At 38.3% G+C, this 22,314-nt stretch overlaps 1 protein-coding gene across 4 annotated transcripts in view; it reads right to left on the bottom strand.

Moving 5' to 3' along the window:
* LOC131666605 (excitatory amino acid transporter) overlaps positions 1 to 22,314 on the bottom strand; it is a 521,775-nt gene that overhangs the window by 336,463 nt on the left and 162,998 nt on the right. For all 4 annotated transcript variants that reach the window (XM_058939426.1, XM_058939436.1, XM_058939453.1 and 1 more), the window contains one exon: positions 13,540 to 13,773. In XM_058939426.1, the coding sequence (XP_058795409.1) occupies positions 13,540 to 13,773 (234 nt within the window). The remainder of the gene's footprint in view (positions 1 to 13,539; positions 13,774 to 22,314) is intronic.

The raw sequence follows: 22,314 nt of genomic DNA, 5'->3' as shown, positions 1-22,314 counted from the left end.
TTTTATCCTTTTACGTTGAGGGCACTGAGCAAATTTTCTCGTGTTCTCTTCGCCGAAATTGCGCTCGATTATCGCGTTTCCACGAATGAGCGAATACGCTCACTCTTGGTAATTTTATTATTAATTCGGATTTTGTTCATTTGTTGATCGCGTTTTGATACACAAACGAGTCCGCTTACTCACCCTATAATTATTTATTTCATTTTGTTATTGATTTTATTATGTATATATATATATATATATGGGACGATCCATGTCAACCGGATAACTGCTGTGTCCAAAATTTGATGTGACCAAAAAAATCGTGCAACTACTCATTTTAAAGCTTAGGATATCTACTTTCTGATGCTGTGTGCGCCTTTGCAAAATCCAACATGGCGGCTCCAATATGGCGGCTACAAGAGACAAACTCGTCAACAAAAAATTTTATTTTTCAAATTTTTAGTAATAAATGTTAAAAAAATTAATATTTCATATTTTTTTATGAAAATCTGGCTCACTTCCTACAAAAAAGTAACAGAGACCATTTTCGCTAAAATGAAAAATAAAAAAGTTATAATTTTTTGAAAATTTTCAAAAATAAAAAAATTGCGATTTTTTTACTCAGAAGGAAATGACTTTGGAAAAAAAATTTAAGGAACAAAATTGCTTGAAATTCATCAAAACACAAGTATGAATTTTTTCGAAATCCTTTGAGCGATTTTTTTGAATTTTTGTAAAAGAATCTTTTTAATTTTGTAAAGGAAGTTTTTTAATTTTTCAAACAATCCGATAAATCCAAAAAGCAAAAAATCGCTCAAAGGAATTCGAAAAAATTCACACTTGTGTTTTGATGAATTTCAAGCAATTTTGTTCCTTAAATTTTTTTTTCAAAGTCATTTCCTTCTGAGTAAAAAAATCGCAATTTTTTTATTTTTGAAAATTTTCAAAAAATTATAACTTTTTTATTTATCATTTTAGCGAAAATGGTCTCTGTTACTTTTTTATAGGAAGTGAGCCAGATTTTCATAAAAAAATATCAAATATTAATTTTTTTAACATTTATTACTAAAAATTTGAAAAATAAATTTTTTTGTTTACGAGTTTGTCTCTTGTAGCCGCTATATTGGAGCCGCCATGTTGGATTTTGCAAAGGCGCACACAGCATCAGAAAGTAGATATCCTAAGCTTTAAAATGAGTCGTTGCACGATTTTTTTGGTCACATCAAATTTTGAACACAGCAGTGATCCGGTGGACATGGATCGTCCCATATATATTGTAACGGGGTAAGACCGTTTAATTAATTAAATCGCGCAATCACATTAAAGGGACGCGCGTAATTAATTATGCTCAGTATACGAAACGGAGAGCATGTAAAGATAGTCGCCAGTCAACCAGTATGTTCTCTTACCGAAGGAAAGTGTAAATAACCTATAATCAGTCGGGAGTGAGTAGAAGCTACGAGATATAAGAGAATCAAAAGGAAACACTTGTTAGTAAAATGAACTAGATCTTTTATTATTCCTTATACTCTACAGAAGGTCGGCCCGCGCGTTTGTTTACGTTGACGCTCGCTCGTCGGCAACACGCTTTGCCGGTACGCTCGCTGTTCTTTGTTAATAGAAACGCTATTACATGCACGCATCGAAACTAATGATTTATTTGTTAATCGGGTAACCGCGCTCGCGAGATTAAGCTGGCCAGCTTACCTTATATTTGCAGACGATTGGAGAAAACGGCGACAACTCGCGCAGCACGTAACAGTTTTTATTATTGTTTTGCTCGCGGGTCGCGAATGCGCGCACACACTGGTTTCGCCCTCGATGGCGAAACCTCACACACTCTCTCTCTCTCGTTCTGGTCTCGAGCTGTCGGGTGGATAACTCCTTGACGGCTGCGATCCTGGATCACTGGCTGCTGCTGTTTTGATGTGCGTAGCTATCAAGGGCACGTGAATCGGCAGATGCGGTAGCGAAAGCGGGCGGACACGACAATGGTCTATGCTTCACTAGTTCGAATTCTATCGCGCGCGTTCCGTCTGCTCGCGTGCCGAATTCCTTCGTTACCTATTTCGTCCCCCCTCACAGACAGCAATTAAGTTAAATAATCAGCGCTAATTTGACGTTTACCGTCACAGCCCCCTTCCAGTCTGGACCTATAGGGTCCTCGACGATAATTCCATTAGCGCTGTCCCTTCCGAGGAGGAAAAGAGAGAGGATAATAAAGGATTATAGTCCACGTGATGTTTTCTTCCATCTTTATTCGCCGGGTAGTATAACGGTTGCCCTGCCCACGAGGGCAGGGGAAGATCACCTAGCTGGTTTCCCGGGTAATTCTGCGCCCTGGTCATCCAATGGATGATGTCGGGGCCTTCAGCGGGATAGATCCCGCTGGGGGTCCGGGTAGCGGTGTGGTATCGCCGTGCGCGATACCGGGAGTCGTCGACGGTATCGCGGTAGGGTCCGCCATCGGGAGTTCTTCGATGAGCACGGATGACGAGCTCTCGTGAGCTCGCACCCGTGCTTGCTCCTCTTCTCTTCGGGTACTTTCGAGGTGCAAGGCGGCATGTACCACCCCTTCAACGGCGGGACCCAAGTCCAGGTCGATGAGGGCGGCTGCCGCTTGCTCGAATTGTTCGAGCGTGATCTGCATCCTGTAATTATCCAGCAAGTTAGTATCCTGAATAGTTTTGGATATCGAAGGTGGGCGCCTGTTCGGCTGCCCAGGACCTTCGTCGCCGGAGTCGAAGGTGGGGTCCTTGGCGTCGGGCTCCCATGTCCTTCGTTCGCCGTGTTTCATGCGTTCACGGTTGGTGTTCTCGGTGGCCTGCCCCTCTTCCTTTTCCCGACGATGGGAGGAGGGGCTCGAGTAGCCTGTTGGTGTTGTGTACTGTGTGTAGTTAGCGCACACTCACGAGGTTTCCCTCGTGGGCGCTTCATCGTGTTAGTAGGAGAAGTATTTATTGGGACTCGGCTGGTGGGATTACGACGAGTACGGCGAGGTGAGCTCGGAGTTGTCGCGTCGTCATTTTGGAGTGTGTTACCCGCAGTGTCGGCGCTCCCGTTCCTGTGTATCGTTGTATCGCTCGCATTAGGCGGGACGCTCGTCGCCTTGGTTCTCTCGGTGGTAGGGGTCTCGTCGTCATCTCGTGGTCGGGTCCTATCTTCCGGTAAATCATCATCTCGTCCGGTTCTGTTGTGGGTAATCGACAAACCAAGGTATGTGGCCCCAGAGTTACAGAAGACACTCTTCTCTCGATCAATCGAGAGGCCAGCCCTATACAACCTATCCAACTCTGTTTTAAGACTTTGTGCGTGATCTTCGAATTTGGACGATACTACTATGATATCGTCCAAACAGGCGAAAGAGAAACCGCCAAGCTCGGGTCCAATCACGCTGTCTATTAACCGTTGGAAGGTGGCGCCGGCGTACGAGGGATCGAACGATACTCTTACGAATCGGAGGTATCCCAGTCTGGGTACGGTGTAGGCAGTGAAATGTCGGCGTTCGGTCTTGAACGATTTTATCTCATTGACTCGAATCTCGAGTTCAGTGCCTATTGCTCGTCCCAGTTCCACGGGGGCCTGCGATAAGGCCTCGTCGATGGTCCTCTGCAATATAGCCTGTTGAGAGGCGGTTACCTCGGCTAGTCCGATAGTAGCTAATCTCGGACCAGCCTCCAAACTAGCTACTTCTAGTTTCATCTTGGTTTGTGATTTCTTGAGCAGTAATGTATCATCATCCGGATCCAGTACTGCTCTAAACAACCTAATAAAGTTCACTCCTAAGACACATTCATCGACGAGGGTTGGGAGGATAGCCACCCTCGTCGGCATCGTCATCTCCCCTACGGTGAATGGCAACGTGACATGGCCAACGATCGTCAACTTACGACCGTCGGGTAGCCTTGCCGCACCTGTGTGGGAGGTATCTAACCTGACGCCTAGCACGGACGCTATTTGCAAAGCAACATTACCCATGGCTGTGGTGGAAGCTCCCGGATCATAGAGAGCCCGTAACTGGAAGGCTCCTATTTTCACCGGTAGCCACCAGCGCGTTTCTTGTTCCGGGGAATATCGGGAAACGGTTTCGGCGGAAATTTTTTTTTTCGGTTTTTTTCAATTTTTTTTTCTCACAGTCGGTACGCTAAAAAGATGAGAAACCACAAAAAAAAATTTTTTTCCACCCATTCAATAATACTACATAACAAGTATCGTAAATTACATAAAAAAAAAATCTTTTTTTTTCGACCTTGAAAAATAATTTAAACCGAAAAAAAAAATTTTTCGAAAAACCGAGAAAAAAATTATTGCAGTATTCTACGTGAAAAAACAAACATTTTTTCTCCTATAAATTTTTTTCGATTGTTACAATTTGACGGAGATAAAAAATGTTGAAAAAAACTGTCACTTCCAGGAAAAAATGCTCGTGCGCGCGTCATATTTGACGAAAATAAATTTTTGATGAATGATTCAGATAGGGCTTGGTAATAGCTAAAAAATGGTGTACTTCAAATTTTCGTACGATTTTTTTTCCAAAATTGGCTAATTGTCAAAAATAATAAAAAAATTTCAGAATTTTCAATTTTGCATAATTGTTGCAAAATTTAAAAAAACAATCGATGGCAACCGTGAGTCATATCATTTCAAAGCTCTCCGAAAGACCTTTTAAACGCACCCACGCGCGTCTCTGTACGTTAATTTCTACCAGAGATATAAAACTTTGAAGTTAGACTGATTTTGCCCGTGGGGGGGTAAAAGTGGCTTACCGGCACTGTACATTTGGGTCTTCTCAAGCTGAAGAGTGCCTGGCAGTTCACAAGCGATTTGCAAAGACAGGTGCATGAACACCTGCAGCAATTCCTGTACCGCCAAGGTGCGGAAGAGCTGCTGGGAGAGTGGGCAGTGGTAGAACGAGAGCGAGAGCTTCCCGCAGCGCTTCCGAAGCCGGCTCCTACGAAGAGAGCCCTAGGAGCTCCCGGAACCACACTCACGGTCCATGTGGACGGGCGCGTGACTTCCAACGCCACGGTTATAGTATGGTCGCACGAGGGATGTGCAATCGCCACAGTGGGAGGCGTTACTATTACCGCCTCCCTGGGAGCCAGCGTCCAGCAGCCTCCTCGGGCTGCGACACCAACCGCTCAGGACCCGGGAACTGGTCCTTCGCGCTCGCAGCTGAGAGGCTGATATATTTACGGTGAGCCAGGGATGACCAACACTCAAAAGTGCCCCAAGAAAGGTACACATTAGCACTATCCCAAACATAAAGCGCCAAATGATGCTAAAAAGTGATGTATCCTCTGGGAGGGTATAAATAAAGGACCTTGTAAGAGGAAAGGACTTGAAATATTTGATTTCTTTCACTTTTATATTGCGAGGTAATGAAGATAGGACGAAGAATCGTGATTATTCGTCCTTTCCGGGTAGTCAGGACTTGGAAGGGGCTGCAACGGTAATGGATTACAGGTATCGATTCGTTGGCGATTCGGTATCACTCGAGGCGTACGAGCTAGCGATTTGGTAAGAAAGGAGGCGCACGGGAAGTAGAAATAGTATCGATAAAACTGGCAAGCGAGACTGGTGTCAAAGTTTTACGGAAGCATTAACAAGTGTCCTAGTAAAAAAAATCATTGTGAGAAATCGCAAGCATTTTGTGAGCGAGTAGTGTACAGTTTTTGAGCCACCATTACACCAGCAGCTACCAGCAGCAACCAGCAGCATTTAGCAGCGATATTGGCCAAAAGTCAACCAACACGTAGCAGCAACGGCAGTAGTTACAGCCTCATCGACCAGGGGCTCTCAGTTATCCGCTAATTCACGTACTGTTACAACTGATCACCGTCACCACAAACCAGGATAGGTGCATCTACCCTAACCGTGACTTTCTCACAAAATAGTACTGTGGAGTAGTTAGTATATGCAACAAATACCCTTTTAAGAACGCCGCGCTGAGCGTTAGTCCGCGTTGAATTTGTATTTTCTTTCTCTCTTTCTCCCCCCCCCCCCCCCCACCGGCATTTATTGTAAACCTATATCTCTGCATCGTGGGATTGTACATTACCATTTTCCCTTTTTGCACGACTAATTCCCTCTTGTTACATCAGTTACTATGTAATATAGTACACACACACACATACGCATGCGTGTATGCGCATGAGGTCCAAATATCTCGAGACCTCTTAAAAACTCGAACGGAACGCATTATCAGGAAAAAAGTTTCAGATAAAGTTTATAATTTTGTCATTGATGATTCTGGTGATGATTTTTATTTTGGCCATAAAGTTAAGTTTCAAGGTCAACTTTCATTTTTTTAAATAGGAACCCCTACTTTTGAACCTAAATTCGGAATGAGAGGAAAATTTTACGATCAGGTGATTTATCAAGTGTGGAGCTTAGAAGACTACCTCTTCCTTCACTCGCCCACATAATTGCCAAAATCTTACGAATTTTAATGTTATTTGTTGTTTAATTAATCTTCTAAAATGATCATAACAATAATATGTATTAATGAAAAATGTTTCAGATAAAAATTATTGGTCTCTGAAAGGAACATTTTATGATGAACTTTGACCATGAAGTTCAATTTTTGAATCATTTCAAGATCATTATTAATTTCTAGTATTTTAAAAATAACTTGTTTTTTATCAAAGCCTTCATTTTTGAATCAGGATAAGAAACAGGTTATTTGACCCTTAGTGGTGGGTACATATTTGAATTTCAAATTTTACACTCTTTCCAAATCGAAGATGAAAAATAAGATTTATGTAAAAGAAAATAAAGATGACCTTGAAATAAATTCGAAAATGAACTTCAAGGCCATAGTTGAGTTCACCAGAACATATTCCTGTTAGAGCCCAGTAACTTTCGAGCTTCTAAAACCTACAATTTATAAATTATCATTCCGATTCTAGGATCAAAACTAGGGGTTTCTATGTATAAAATGATAAGTGATCTTGAAAAATAATTTTAAGGTCAAAATCAAGATAATCATCAGGTTCGTTAATGACAAAATTTCTAAATTTTATCTGAAAATTTTTTTCTAATAATGCCTTCCGTTTGAGTTTTTGGAGGGTCCTAAAACTTTTGAAATACTATGTATGTATATACAGGATGAGTCATTTTAAAAGATGCACCCAGATTGCTGTGCACAGATGAACTTTCACATAAAATAATTCAGATAGAAGTAGCTTGGCTTCGAGAAGGAGATATATTTTGATGACCTTGCCTTTGATCTTAAAGGTCATGTTCAAGAAAATTTCAAGGTCAACTTTGTTTTAAAATCATTATTTTTTACTTTAATTTCGGAAATAGTGAAAAATTCTATGTTTAAATTAGGTAACAGTCGAGGTCGGGTGATCCTCAAGATTTCTTAAAAGTTAGTTTTATTTTTCTCCTTAACCTGTCTCTGACACCTCACAATTAGAGATTTAAGACAAAAGTGTATCAACAACAGGAAACATATCCTTAGTATCTTGCATTTTCATTACTTCCATTCGCTCTCCATCGATTGTTCGGATCGTACAGGCTGACCGTCCTCTGTACCATATGCACAGTCTTGCGAGGCCTATATCTTCCTCTGGATCTCTTTACGGGAGAGTCGTCCTCTCCTGTTCGACCGGTTTCCGACTCGGGTACCTTCCGAGGCCTACCTCGGCCTCTCCTAGTTGGCACAGTTACTGTTATACCTAACATTTCTATAGGATTTTTACTTACGACCGTGGGAGCTGCTAATTCAATCTGCTCGCTCGATAAATCCTCGCATGTACTAACGCCTCAAACGAATCGTCTACCTCCGCCAGTCTTTCTTGACGTGGCTCCGCTGGTTCTCCATCTCCCCGTTCCTCTTCTTCTTCTTTACCCGGACCATAATAAGGTTTGAGAAAAGTTCAGGTAGGATCTCTAGTTAGTTACTTAGTCGATACGTATTGGTACCGCACACCTCCTCTATCACGTATGGTCCCGTGTATTTCAGTATAAGTTGAGCAGATATTCCCTGGCCAGCCGGTGTTAGTATCTTGTTCCGTTTCCATATCCAGTCTCCCACCTTAAACTCTGGTTGTCGTCTTTTTCGGTCGTACTAACCTGCCTAACGTACTGTCTCCTCCCTTGACTTAAGGCTGGCACGCTCCCATAGGTTAGGGAATTTGTCCATGTATTCCGTCCCCTTTAAAACAGCTTAACCCTCTGAACACTCTAGCGACTTCTGATCTTGGGATCTTCGGAATGTCAAAAAAGGAACTAGCTGTCGCCCAAAGATAAGCATCGCAGAACTATACACGGTGGCGCTATGAGTTGCCGAGTTCAACGCAAAGTTGAACTCTGTCAGGTGTTCATCCCAGCTCTTATGATCACGATTCATATACGATGTGATCATAATTTTTAGTGTCCGATTTACCCGTTCCGTTGGGTTCGCTTGGGGATGATACACGGAAGTCAGGGCGCGCTGAATACCGCTCCTTTGGAGGTACGAATCAACTTCCTAATTCTTAAATTCGATTTCGTTATCCGAAAAGAATAACTCTGGGATGCCAAATCTCGTGACAATCTGCTCATGTAACTCCCTCGCGATTTTTTTCCCATTCGCTTTGCGTATTGCTACTCACTCAACCGAGCGAGGAAAAAGGACGAAGACAAGGACATACTCAAAACCTTTAGAGCTTTTCTGGAACGGACCAGTGATAGCACCGACCATCATCTAACAGGGTCGCGACACCTGCCGTCGACCCATCAGCCCACAAGGTGCTCTTTACTCTACCTTGTATTGCTGATATACCGGGCAAGTCTTAACGTACTCCCTGACCTGGACATACATTTTAGGTCGGTAGTACAAACGCCTAGCCCTAGAAAACGTCCACTCTCGTCCTGCCGTCGGAGCAGCATGGACTTTCTCGAGCACTTGGTGCCTCTTCTCCCTAGATACCGCGAGCTTCCATGCTTCCTCGTTGTCGGAGGAAACTGTGCCCTTCTTATCTGGCTGATAATGGCACAATCTCCCTTCAATCATCTTCCATGTAGGATGTGAGTATAGGTCTTGGCATACCTCCCTGTACTATTGCAGGTACCAAGCGTCCGTTGATTCCAGCTGACTAGTCATGGCATTCACTTCGATCCCCTCGTTCTCATAGACTCTAGATAAAGCGTCTGGCACCATATTGAGATTTCTCCTTCGATATTCGATGTCAAAAACCTTGCAATGCTACAGCCCAGCGTACTAGCCTTTCTTTGGGACTTCTCATGCTGTGGAGCCATTTCAGACAACTATAATCAGAAATGACCTACCTTGAAGTAATGCCCTTCAATGTACGACGGGAACTTTCCAATGCCACACACTCTCTCTGAGACTGTATATTTCCTTTTAGCGCTTTTTAAGGATCGACTGGCATACTCAATCACATGCGCTTCTCCATCAACATCTTGCGTAAGAACCGCTCCGATCCCATTATCACTGGCGTTAGACTGCACAAACTGCCCGCGGGGTTGGGTTAGGGGGGCTGTAGTATTGGGGCGAAAGTCATCGCTTCTTGCAACCTTGCGAAAGCTCGCTCTTGCTCCTCCTCCTAGGCGAAACACACATTTTTCTTCGTCAGACGGTTTATAGGATCATTACGAAATTGGGTATAAAACGTCTATACCACGAAGTCATGCCCATGAATCGCTTCACCTGTCTCACCATCCATGGTGTTGCATATTCCAATATTAGTCTCACTTTTTCGGGGTCTGGTCTTACTGCGCCCTGGTTCACGAGGACACCAAAGTATCTTACTTATCCATTTTACAGAAGTGGCTCTTCTTTTTATTGATGGTTAGGCCCGCACCCAAAATTCGCGTCAACACCTTTTCAATGTTCCGTTTATGCTCCTCAGAAAACGACAAATGGATCCTAATCCGGGCCTAACACCTTGTAGATCAAGGTCGCTTTCGCGTATGGCTGACCAAAAGGCATCCTCTTGAATTAGAAATGCCCTAATCCTGGTACTGTAAACGCTAAAATCGGGCGTGACTCTTATTTTAGGGGTTTTTTATGGTACGCGTTACTCAAGTCCAGGGTCATCCCTGATCCCCCTGAGGATGTCATTCATAACCGGTACAGGATAGGCATCTGGTTTGGTCGCTGGTTCAATAACATCCTTCTCCAGCATATCCTTGACCAGTGCGTGCATTTCCTCTCGCATCTTGTCCGATACTAGGTAGTACTACGGCTTAAATGGCCGAGTACTTCCTACATCTATTTTGTGCATGGCATAGCTCATTACCTCTCCTCCGTCCAGAATCAATCTATTGACGAGGTCTTTAACTTCTTTCAAATGCAGTTCCATGGCTTCCCACAGTCCTACCAGCGTAAGACATGCCGTACCATCGGTACCCGCCACATCCATTGGTACTTTCACTTGGGCCTCTTTCAACCATAAATGGTGCTCATCGGGATCCAACACTGCGCGGAACTCACGTATGTTCGTACCAACATAGCAGTAATCAATAAGCAGTGGCATTGTGACGACCCTTATGTTCTTAGTGATTTCCCCCACCTTAAAAGGGAAAATCACGTAGCCGATGATGGGGCATGGAAGTCCATCAGCGAGCCTTGCGACACCTGCCCTGGACACATTTAAACCAACCAAAATTAATACCATCGTAAGGGTCAAGACCAATCAATATTTACTATATCTTCTCGGTTCGTTCATAGCCATCAGAAAAATGTCACTGACCTCACTTTTTTTTCAGTACTAATTCCAGTGATGCACTGCATCGATCCATTTCTTTCTTCGAAATGTTTGATTTCTATTAATGTATATTATATGTATATTTATTACATATTTTATATAGAATGTATATTACATATTTACTTATATGTTCTAACAAAGTCAAATCTACAGGTATTAACAAGGCGAATTATACTTATTAATGGCAACTTCATGAATGGCCATTCATCGCGTAATATAAAGTTTGTACAGGCTACCCGAGCCCATATTGTTCAGTCGATGTAAGGATTGTTGTGATTCCAGTCACGCGTTTGTTGTAAGCTTAGTTCTTTACTTGATTTCGCAATCATTACTAAATGGCTTTTCCTCCACTTACCAGGGTGGTCCGATAAGTACTTAGCCTACAAAAGAAAAACGAAAATTTTGGAAAAGTGGCGTTTTATTTTTCAACATAGTCTCCTTTTAGTTCGATACACTTGGCCCAGCGATGCTCCAACTTCTTTAACCCGTCTGAAAAATACGTTTCTTCGAGGTCTGAAAAGTAGGCTTCCTTGGCAGCGATTACCTCCTCATTTGACTCAAATTTCTGCCCGGCGAGTGACTTTTTCAAATTTGGAAACAAAAAGAAGTCGCACGGGGCTAAATCTGTAGAATACGGTGGATGGGGTAGCAGTTCGTAGCCTAATTCGACCAATTTGGCCATGGCGACGGCGGAGGTGTGAGCCGGTGCGTTGTCATGGTGGAAGAGCACTTTTTTCTTCGCCAAATGGGGCCGTTTTTCTGCAATTCGACGTCGAATCGGCCCAATAATTCGGCATAGTACAGCCCTGTGACCATTTTGCCCCTCTCCAGGTAGTCGATGTAGATCACACCTTGTGAATCCCAGAAAACGGTGGCCATCACCTTTCCGGCCGATGGGGCAGTCTTCGCCTTCTTCGGAGCACTTTCGCCGGGTAAAATTCACTGTTTCGACTGTTTCTTGGTCTCTGGTGTATACCAGTGGATCAATGTTTCGTCGACTGTCACGAAACGACGCAGAAACTCCTTCGGATTGCGCTTAAACAGCGTCAGACATTGCTCTGAAGTTGTCTCACGGTTGCGCTTGTTGTCCGGAGTGAGCAAACGCGGCACCCATCGCGCCGACAGCTTTCTCATGCCCAAAATTTCATGCAGGACATGACCCACGCGGTCTTTTGAGATACCTACGATCTTAGCTATTTTGCGTACCTTCAATCGTCCATCTGCCAATACGAGATCGTGAATTTTTGTCACGTTATCCTTCGTGGTAGCCGTTTTCGGAGCACCTGGACGTGGCTCTTCAAAAATCGACGTACGACCACATTGAAACTCGTTAAACCAATTTTTGACGGTCGTCATCGAAGGAGAAGAGTCACCGTACACAGCATTCAAGCGCTTTTTGATTTCGCTGCGCGATTTCCCTTCCAAAAACAAGAATCGAATCACCGACCGATACTGCTCTTTTTCCATTTTTCAAAAATCAACGGACACACTTGCTTTCACACGCTCTCAAAAATAAACTACAACTCCGATCCGACTGAAATTTTGACAGTAACCATCGAGAAGGTTGTACTACGTGATAGAATATTGCTTTTACGAGAGTGGCGCTATTGAGTATTTAATAAAAGAATATTTGTTAAAACGAGTAGAATGTATTTCAAGAAGGTAAAAAAATATTCTCTAAATTAGTATAAAACGAAATATAACTATAAAAAAACAAACTAACTCACTCAAGACGTATTAGGTACAAATGTTTTATAGTGAGTTAGTGGTTGAAGTATCTATGTCTTCAAATGTAATGTAAACGTAATAAAATTTTTTGATTTGTGTATTTTAAATTCCAGTGACCAGATATAAATTATCTATGATTATCTATTAAATTCTCACACACATGAAAATAACCAACATTTATGCCTGATTTATGGGAACAGTTAGTAAAAAGAAATTGCAATAAAGAGAGAACGCTGTTTCTTCACTTATATCCAGCACTGTACGGGACTTATCAAAATAATAATAAGCGTTCTCAACGGTTACTCTTCCTAGCCTACAGCTTACTTTACAACGAATTTAATATATCGCAGAGTAGTTCAATGTCTACTCAGCACTTGTTAATAAGTGCGCAATAGTCTATTTTACGTTCCTTGTCTCTTTTCCCGTTTAATGGAGTAATTTCGAACAACACGTGCTGCGTTTTTTTAGGCTTCGTCACCTTTTAGAGGTATTTGATTTTTACATTGTAAGTAAATATTTGATAAAAATTGATCATTTAACACATGGCGACCTGCACATAATCCAGGCTACTAGATAGCGGTAGCAGTATTACATTTTACGGTGGGCGCCAACTAGCAATAATTCAAATAGTTACCTACCTGTGGTAGGCATAAAGTTCCTGGCGTTGTCGTAGAATGCAAAATTATGCATTTGCTGTATGCTTACTTTTTTCCAAGTACTTTCATTAGGTTCGCAACTAAGAACCTGAAGAGAAGAGAAAAGTATTACACCACCATAATGGGTAAAAAAGGTGGTAAGGCAAAGCGTTGATCCTGACGTGATATCTCAAAAATACAAAGAGTTTTGTTAATTTTGATCGAGCTCTTCTTATAATTTGTTAAAATATTGATAAAATGAAGCTTTTACTGTTTTTATAAAGAATAAATGAGATTTCAACAAGATTAACGAGAAAAATGAAATAAGATATTAAGGAAAATATACTATCGTTGTAAAAACAAAATAGACAGGGGAATTTAATTAAGGTATAATTACTTTATTAGAGTATTATTAAAATTGGTTTTATAAATTAATTTGAGAAAATTTCGGAACAGAAGCTTGATAAACTCACGTTGATGCCATGGCGAAAGCGGTGAGAGTACCTTGTGCAAGACCAGCATAAAATTTGAAAGGATTCTTTTTCACAATAACTAAATAGATAAGTTGAATTATGACTAATTGATAAAAGAATACTCCAAGAACTATCGTGATAATGAACCAGGCCAATTGAGACATAACTAATGAAATATCCACAACTCCGAGAATTTTTCCGGCTATAACCGATGTGATGCCAATTGGAGTCATCCTGTAAAATATATTATAAAATTTTGTAAATGTACCATCTGGTATTTCAATCCCATCAACATTACGAAGATATACGTATATTAGTCGAATAAACATATCCAAAGTATTTAATTGTATTTTTATTATTGAAACTAACTAAAGTTTTATATGTCCAATATGTTAAAATTGATTTATTACAATAAACAGTTGTAATAATTTCTAAAATAATAACTATACATAGTAGAAATTATTCCTCTAAATAATCAAGGTAATAATAGTAGACTTTGGATATTTTTCAAGATACGACTTTTAAAATAAATGCAAGAAAGCTCTTTTTGACCCAATAAGTATTCCTTGAGGTAATAAGAAACTTAAAAAAGGTCGATAATATGGATAATTGAACTATCTCTTAATAAAATAATATTGTATCATGATAAGAATTTAAACATGCATTTAACGTTACAAGGAATAATTTACAAAAGTACTAACGATAATGTCGAATGAAAACTACTGTAATTATTGTAATTAATTATGTAATCCAAATATCATTGTCATTATGACGTCGCGCGGTTCGGAGTCGCCATACTTTTCTCTATACAAATATTACAAATGTTATCCGTCCACAAAAGCTGGTACAGAGGTTTGCTTAGTGTGTGGAAACTTCTATCACACTAGTGAATTAATGTCCACATACAATACAGTAAGCTCCATCAAATTCACAAACAATTCATTCGTAATCTGCCAAGAACATCCTAACCTTGCACTCACCTCAAATCTACCATATGCTAATTTGAGTGAGGACGCAAGACAACAGATAGCTCAACTTAAACTTGTAAGTAGACAGTAGATAAAACAGAAAATATTAAATGAAATTATACATGAAAAACAAACAGAAAATGGCCAAATAATGGCAACGATAACGTATGAAAATTTCGAAGAACTGCAAGCTCTGAAAATTGAAAACAATTTATTAAAAAACTTATATAATGATAAAAAAGAAAAAAAAAAAATTGCTAAATAAATTATTGTTGAAAGAAAGATAAAATAAACTGATAACACCATTAAAAAATTCATATGTTGAGGTTACGATAATGCCGAAATCTACTGCAAAAAAAGTACCAAGATTGACAGTTGAAAAAACAACTAATAACGACAATACTAATCTAGAAAATGTTGTAGCCCATTATTTGACCAAGGATAAAACTCTTCAAACTAAAAAATTACATATAAATAAAAATAAAGATACAGTTGTAATAAATTTGATGAATGAAGACAACGTAAATACAATTAAAAAAATACTAACTAAAAACCTATCAAATAATATTAAAATTGAAAAAGAACAACTTAGAAAACTAATAGTTAAGATTACGGGAACTTATAAAGCTTTCACAACAAATGAAAATGATATTGAAACAGACATTAATCAATGAAATTGTAGCAACTTCAATGATAAATGTAAAGTCTTACATGTCTTCTCAAGTGATAGACTAAACACAAGTGGAATATTAATTAATCTAATTTATGCAAACATATCAAAAATAACAAAAATAGAATATTCATTGGATGCTAAAACTGTAGAATGTTTCACATCGTTAACACGTATCCTTACCATAAGTGCTCGAGATTTCGCCACAGTGACAATAAATGTAAAAATGAAGCTACGTGCATCAACTGCACTGGCAATCATACAGTTGACAAATGTAATAATAATACCACTAAATTGACGATTGATACGGGACTTGAAGCTGTGGCTTGGAAGGAAATTTGGTGATGTAAATTTCTACGTCACCCAGCTCTTGACAGGCTACGGATACTTCCGACGGTACCTTTACAATATGAACAGACTACGAACACCCGACTGTAAGTAATTTGGACTCGAACGAGACGACGCGGAACACACGTTTTTCGCGTGTAACCGCTGGACAAGACTCAGACAGAAACTGGAAGAAACAGTCGGCAGTATCACCCCCGATAACATTGTGGCTGTGATGTTGCGTGAACCCGAATGGTGGCGCTTAGTCGCTTCCTATACGGAAACTATACTGAGACGTAAGAACGCGGACGGCTGCCTGACAGATGACTGAGCAGACGAAGTGACGTGACGTAACGAGATACGGAGAAACGACATAATATTAACATAGTCTCTGGCTGGGGGAAGGACACCAAGGAGATGGCGGTTTAGTGGGTAGTCCTGTTTTTTTTTCGGGGAGTCCCACATAACCCCTCAGTCAGAAAGACTAAGGGGAATTCGAAAAGGATTTCAAAAAGGATTCCGCAACTCCTTGTAAAAAAAATGCCCAAATTGCTTATACCACAATGAAAAATACAATACGAAATATAACGTGAATCACACAACAAACGATAGTTTATTGTGTGAAGTACTCAAAATCCAAATAAAAAAATAAAGCGAATTAACAGACTGCCCGGTACAACTTACTTACCAGCACTACTTTGGTAAAACAGAGCGCACTTTCAGTCATCAACACATAACAAGCGTACAGGAGATAACAGACCGACAATTAAGATTAACAAGTAGTCAATTATTATCGTCTTTATCCTCGCAAAGTCTATAAAATAATACACCAATTAACAGGAACAAAAATGGAAAGTGTTCATGTAAATATTAATATTGAAAAAATTGTTGATGATACATGCACCTTAAATAAATATTTAGAACAAAAAAAAAGAACGTGTAATATGCATACATATTAAAAGTATTAATTTTAGCCAATTATAACAAACTGCTAACTTTTATTAATAATCTAAATAAAAAACCTGGTATTATCATTGTTAGGGTGAGAAGGACTGAGAGTGGAAGTTTTAAAACATTTGATATGAGAACGCCGGATTTATTCAACTCACAATAAATTACCTTAAATATAACAACTAAACCGGAATGCTCGGAACCAAAGTAAGATTGCAATTAAAAACTAACGGTACAAATTGCATTTATAAAGGTTTGAAATCTCAATCGCAAACTGAGTTAGTTAAATTAAGAAATGATTAACTTTATGTCGGCACGAAAATCGTATCTCTAAATTTTACAAAGGTATAGTTGACGGAAGTACAATTAATAGAGTTCAACGATAAGCGACTTGCCTTTTGTCAGAGCCTGATCTAGAAAGAATGAAACGCATCGCCGCGCCAGCTGAGTCCGCTCCAACTGCTCCTTTCTCTGTTTGATTGGATCGAGTCGAAGTCTGTGATGATTCCGACCGTGCGCTAAAGATTGTGCCGTGTTTTGGTGGCTCGTGTTGCGTTGTTTGATATCGCCGACTTTCGGCTCAAACAACGGGGTGACGGACGCTCAATGTCCGTCGTCGGCAATCAGCTTTGAAAAGTAACCTATCAACCAATCTGATTGCCACAATGCATTTGCCATCTTTTTTAGCGATGTATGCATTTTGGCGAGTTTGGAGGCAATGATCGTAGCAATGTTGAATAGTAAAATCTGATTCCAAATCGCAACTCAGCTTGATGCGGCGCACGCCTCTCTCACACACTTATTTCAAGTAAATAATATTTGTAGTGTTGCTTAAGAGTTCGAAGAGGCCGTAATTAAATTTAACAACAAAGGAACCAACCGACAAATATCGGCAGATAAGAGATTCTTTTAAAAATAAGAGTGTCGATGCCGCTACGCATGGTCACTCGATCTTGATTTCGAGTTCGATATCGCACGCGCGCAGATTAGCAAAACAGTCCGCGGCGTAATGAAATGATCTAAGCGCAATGTCTTTGTCCGAAAATTCTGTGAGAGCATATTTCAAAATACATCCGTAACAATCATATGCATAGAAAATTGGAATGTTGATTATTTTCCGATATTCAACATTGCAGGCTACAATAACAGTAGAATAAATAAATGCGATGGAGTAGTAATATATATCAGAAATTATAGAAAAGAAAACAGAATTAGTACAACATAACAACTTTAACCGATTAACGCTCACAGGACGGTTTTTCGAGACCTGAATTTGAACTATTCTCATGTCATGAATTCTCGTGGAAAAAATTCAGGAACCATTGTTTCTTATGTTTTCAAGTATCCTCTTTCCAATGATGCTGGTTAAAATTGTCGCTGAAAAACTTTTACGGTCCAAAAATCACAAATAAATAAAAAAAACATGATTTTCTGATTTCATTTTTTTTTAAATCGACTTTTCGTTCCCTAAGCATTTTTTTAATGCGTAAAACCCTTATAGATCGCGGCCTCGAGGTTTTAACTACAAGTTAGTATGGTTCTCCGGATACGAACATTTTTCGTATAAACAAAATGGCGGCCGAAGTGAAAATTTTTTATCTAAAACTTTACAAATTTTTTTCTCGAATACTATAGATTTTCATGAAAATTTTCAAAGAACAAAAATATCTTAGAATTAGTTATAAAATACTCTCAAATTTTTTCGGAATAATTCGAGAAAATTTTGGGATTTTGGAAAAGTCTCTGAATTGAAAATTCAAAAATTATGTCGGAAAATTCTGAAAAAATTTGAAAGCGTTCTTTGTTTGTTTTTAAGACATTTCTATTCTCAGAAAAATGTTCCTAAAGAGTATACTTTTCGAGAAAAAAAAAAATTAAAGTTTGCTAAATAAATATTTTGTTTACCAAAAATGAAAACGCCTTCAGCCATTTATATTATCTAAATGTTGCCCAATTCTCACCACGAGGAGGTAGACGTTACCGAGAATCTCGTTTTTTTTTTTGTTTTTATTTTAATTTTTTATGTAATTTTTTTATCATCAGCCATTATGACAAATGAGTTTTATTGAAACATTGGACACGGAAACATAAATTGCAGCCCTCACAAATCTTGTTACTTCTAACTGCGCATTTTCCTTCATTACAATTTTTCTTTGTTTCACAAGTTTTTAGTGAATGGTACTTCTTTGTCTTTGATAAATATTGTCGACTAATCTCGAGAGCAAATTCTTTTGTACCAACTTTTCGATTATTTTTGTTGCACATGTTGTACAAAACAGTAGCATTAGTTATGGATGATTGTATCAAGCGTTGAAAAATAACGCATGTCCACTTTTTTTATCTTATTATCGGAAGGAGTCTGTTGAAATGCTGATCATGTACATCTACGCCCCCCATAAATTTATTATAATAAGTGAAAGCATTTGGATATTGTAAATCGGTTTTTTTCTTCTTAATTTTATCGTAACGTTTAACAGTTGATAGTGGAGTGACACTCGCAGCTGTAGAAAGAATTGATACAGACTTTGAATCAACAACTGTTATGAAATTCATTTTACTGCCTTTTTCATGTTTCACAACATAAGTACCTTTAGGAGCTTTTTTATCTATATCATTTTTTTCTGCAACTCTGTCACTTCTAACTATTCCAGTTAGTCTAAGACCAATTTTTTTTATATGAACTAGTAAATCTGGACTTGTGAAGAGGTTATCAAAATAAATTTGGTAAAGAGATATCTTTCTAGGTGGAGTACTGATAAGTAATTGTAGTAGTATTCCAAGAACGATCCTACATAGCTTTTAATTAGATTATGGATACTTGCTCTTATACCATAATTATATAATTTATCAAGTAAAATTTTACGATCAACTGTGTCAAAAGCTTTGGTTAGATCAAGAAAGGTAATAACTATGGGATCACTAGAGTCCAGTTGTTTATAAATCAAATTTGATATATACTGGAGAGTATCTTTAATTCCTTTATTTTTTTGGAAACTAAATTCTTTGCTTGATAATAAGTTGCAATGGTATATAAATTTTGTAAGTCTTTTGTGAATGTTTTTTTCAAACATCTTAGTAACGTTGAAGATCAGAGATATTGGTCTGTAGTTTGTTGGCAGGTATTTTTCTTTTGCTATGTCGATCGGTATAATTACTGCTTCTTTTAATGCGTCTGGCCAAATTTCTGTTTCAATGCTGATATTTATTATATTACCAATTCGTGGAGTAATAAAGTTTATTGGGGTTTCTGAGAAGTGGTATTGATGATATCTATTCCTCTATTTTTTTTTCTTTATTTTACTAATTATTTTACGAATTTCATATTTCTTTATTGGATTTAGAAATAAACTTATAGAGTTAATAGTAGACATGGTAATATTGTTATTTTGTGAAGCAGAAATTCTATTGCTTAGATCTTTACCTATATTGCAGACAAATTTGTTCATTTTATCTGTAATTTCTTTTGAATCTGTTATTTTTGCGTTTTTATCAATTATTTGATCAATAATGTTGGTTTTCATTGTATTTTTACTAAATTTATTATTTATTATTGACCATAAACTACTTGAGATATTTACAGATGACTCGATCAGTTTTTTATTAAAATTTTCTTTAGCTTTGTTGATAACTTTTCCAGGAGTTTGACATACTGTTTATAATTATCTTTTTTTATGTATTATTGAGATCATTACGCCAAAATTTGTAGAGTTTTTCTTCAGTTTTACACGAAAAAAGTATTGCTTCAGTTATCCATGATTTTCTTGGTTTCACCTGCTTGTTGTTTTTTGGTGTGGTGCTGTATATTTGGGCTGTTTTAATACAATGTTGTATGCTGTTTATTAATTTATTGGTTGCTATGTTCGGATAAGTTATAGATGAACTATCATTCCAATGAATAGTCTTGGCGATAGCTATCATTTTTTGAAAATTAATATTGTTCTTGTGTTCGTTTTCTTTGGTGGGTCAATATTTTTACTAAAGCAGTCCAGAGACATTTAAAGCGGATAATGATTATTAAGAAGAATTATAAGTAGATAAGTTTTGTGATTCGAGTTTTTCGACTTTACGTATATTTGGTTAATGCAAGTATCTTTGTTACTTTGATCTAAGGACGGTCGAGTAATACTACTAAATCCTGGACTATATCCATTTTCTAATAGGACATGTATAAATTCTTGATGAATTATGTCATCATTTAGGATGTTGAATTTAAAATCGCCAGCAATAATTGCATTTTTGTTTTTTGTATTAGTATTTTAGAAATGTCTTCAAGTTCATAAAAAATTCAGTCTGATGCGTGTCATGTGATCTGTACGAGAGGTGTTCAAAAATTAAGGTGACTTTTTCATTTTCGCAGGCTACGTACATTCAAGTTTTGAATTTTTGTTGTTGTTCTGTTGGTACACTCGCCACGATCATATATTCATAGTTTTGACTATATAGCACGTGTTGTTTTTCTGGCAGAAGCGTCAGAGGTTAGAAGTGTTTGGTGTGCTCAGCGAATTTCTTCTATCGAAAACAATGGAACAAAGAGTTCAATTCAAGAGCATTCAATTTTGTGTGAAAAATGGAATCCAGTGCTCTAAAGCTCTTGAAATGTTGATAATTGCATCCGGTGAGTCTACTCTGAGTAAAAAAAATGTGTATAAATGGTATAAGTTCTTCCAAGAAGGCCGAGAGAATGTCGAGGACGAATCTCACCCTGGACGTCCCAGCACATCAATAACGGATGAAAAAGTTGAAGAAGTGAAAGAAATTGTGTTAAAAAATCGTCGAATCGCCATCAGAGAAGTTGCAGAAGATCTTAGCATATGGGTTGGCACATACCATGATATTCTTTAGGATATTTTAGGCATGAGACGTGTGTCAGCGACATTCGTTCCAAAATTGCTTAATTTTGATCAAAAGAACCGTCGCATAACCATCGCTCAGGAGATATTGAATGAAGTTGATGAAGATCCTGTTTTTCTCAAAAGGGTTATAACTGGTGATGAATCGTGGGTATATGGTTCACGGCGGTCCTGAAGTAGGTTTAAATCGAAGGTCCTTGCACTCTCAAAATTCCAATGGGGTATCTTTTTAGGATGTTTCCTGAGCAGTTTGAGCTCAAAACGAAAATCGATGATTGGGCCGTTTTTGAAAAAACCATTTTTTAAGTTTTCAATGCAAAAATAATTCATTTTTCTATGAATATGTGAAATTTATCTATTGAAATATAAATGTATGCCTTCCTATGTTGAATTATCGTCTCTTTTCATTAATGTGCGTTCATAGATAAAAAATGTGTTCATGCAAAAAAAATATTTCAATTATAATTAATATATGAAATTTTATTTATTCTTATAAATAATGAGTTATTACGTTTTGATATATTTTATTGACAAAGGGATTAATATTATTTGCTTCCAAATTTAATTCAACTTCTGAATACAGATTTGATTTCGACGTATTATACATGAGTTGTTTGTAAACAGAGCGCGAAACCTCGATAGTTCACGCGTACGGTTTTCTCGGAATTTTCAGTATTGACTCGATCTGAAAATTTGCGAGGACAATATTATTTGACAGTCGTAAGAAGTCAATCTACGAAATAACATTCGGTTAGTGATATTCTTTCGCGCTACGATGTTGCATAAAAGTAAATCGCATTTGCGCTCACACCAAGAAAATCGTGATATGGTCTGTTTATTATGCTTTGACAAGAAAAATGTGATGGTGAATATTACGACTGTGATACAAAAAAAAAATAGAAAATTTGTTCGATAATTACGATTCTACAAATGAATGCCTCTCGCATGTGATTTGTGCCAGTTGCAAGAGAAATCTTTACCGCTTTGACTCAAAGCAACAAGTTAAGCA

This window comes from Phymastichus coffea, unplaced genomic scaffold, assembly GCF_024137745.1.
Source record: "Phymastichus coffea isolate CEN01 unplaced genomic scaffold, Cenicafe_Pcof_1.1 PCOF00004, whole genome shotgun sequence".
In the NCBI taxonomy this organism is placed as follows: domain Eukaryota; kingdom Metazoa; phylum Arthropoda; class Insecta; order Hymenoptera; family Eulophidae; genus Phymastichus; species Phymastichus coffea.
Note: the sequence above shows the minus strand (reverse complement) of the source record. Positions and strands in the feature narration are given on the sequence as shown.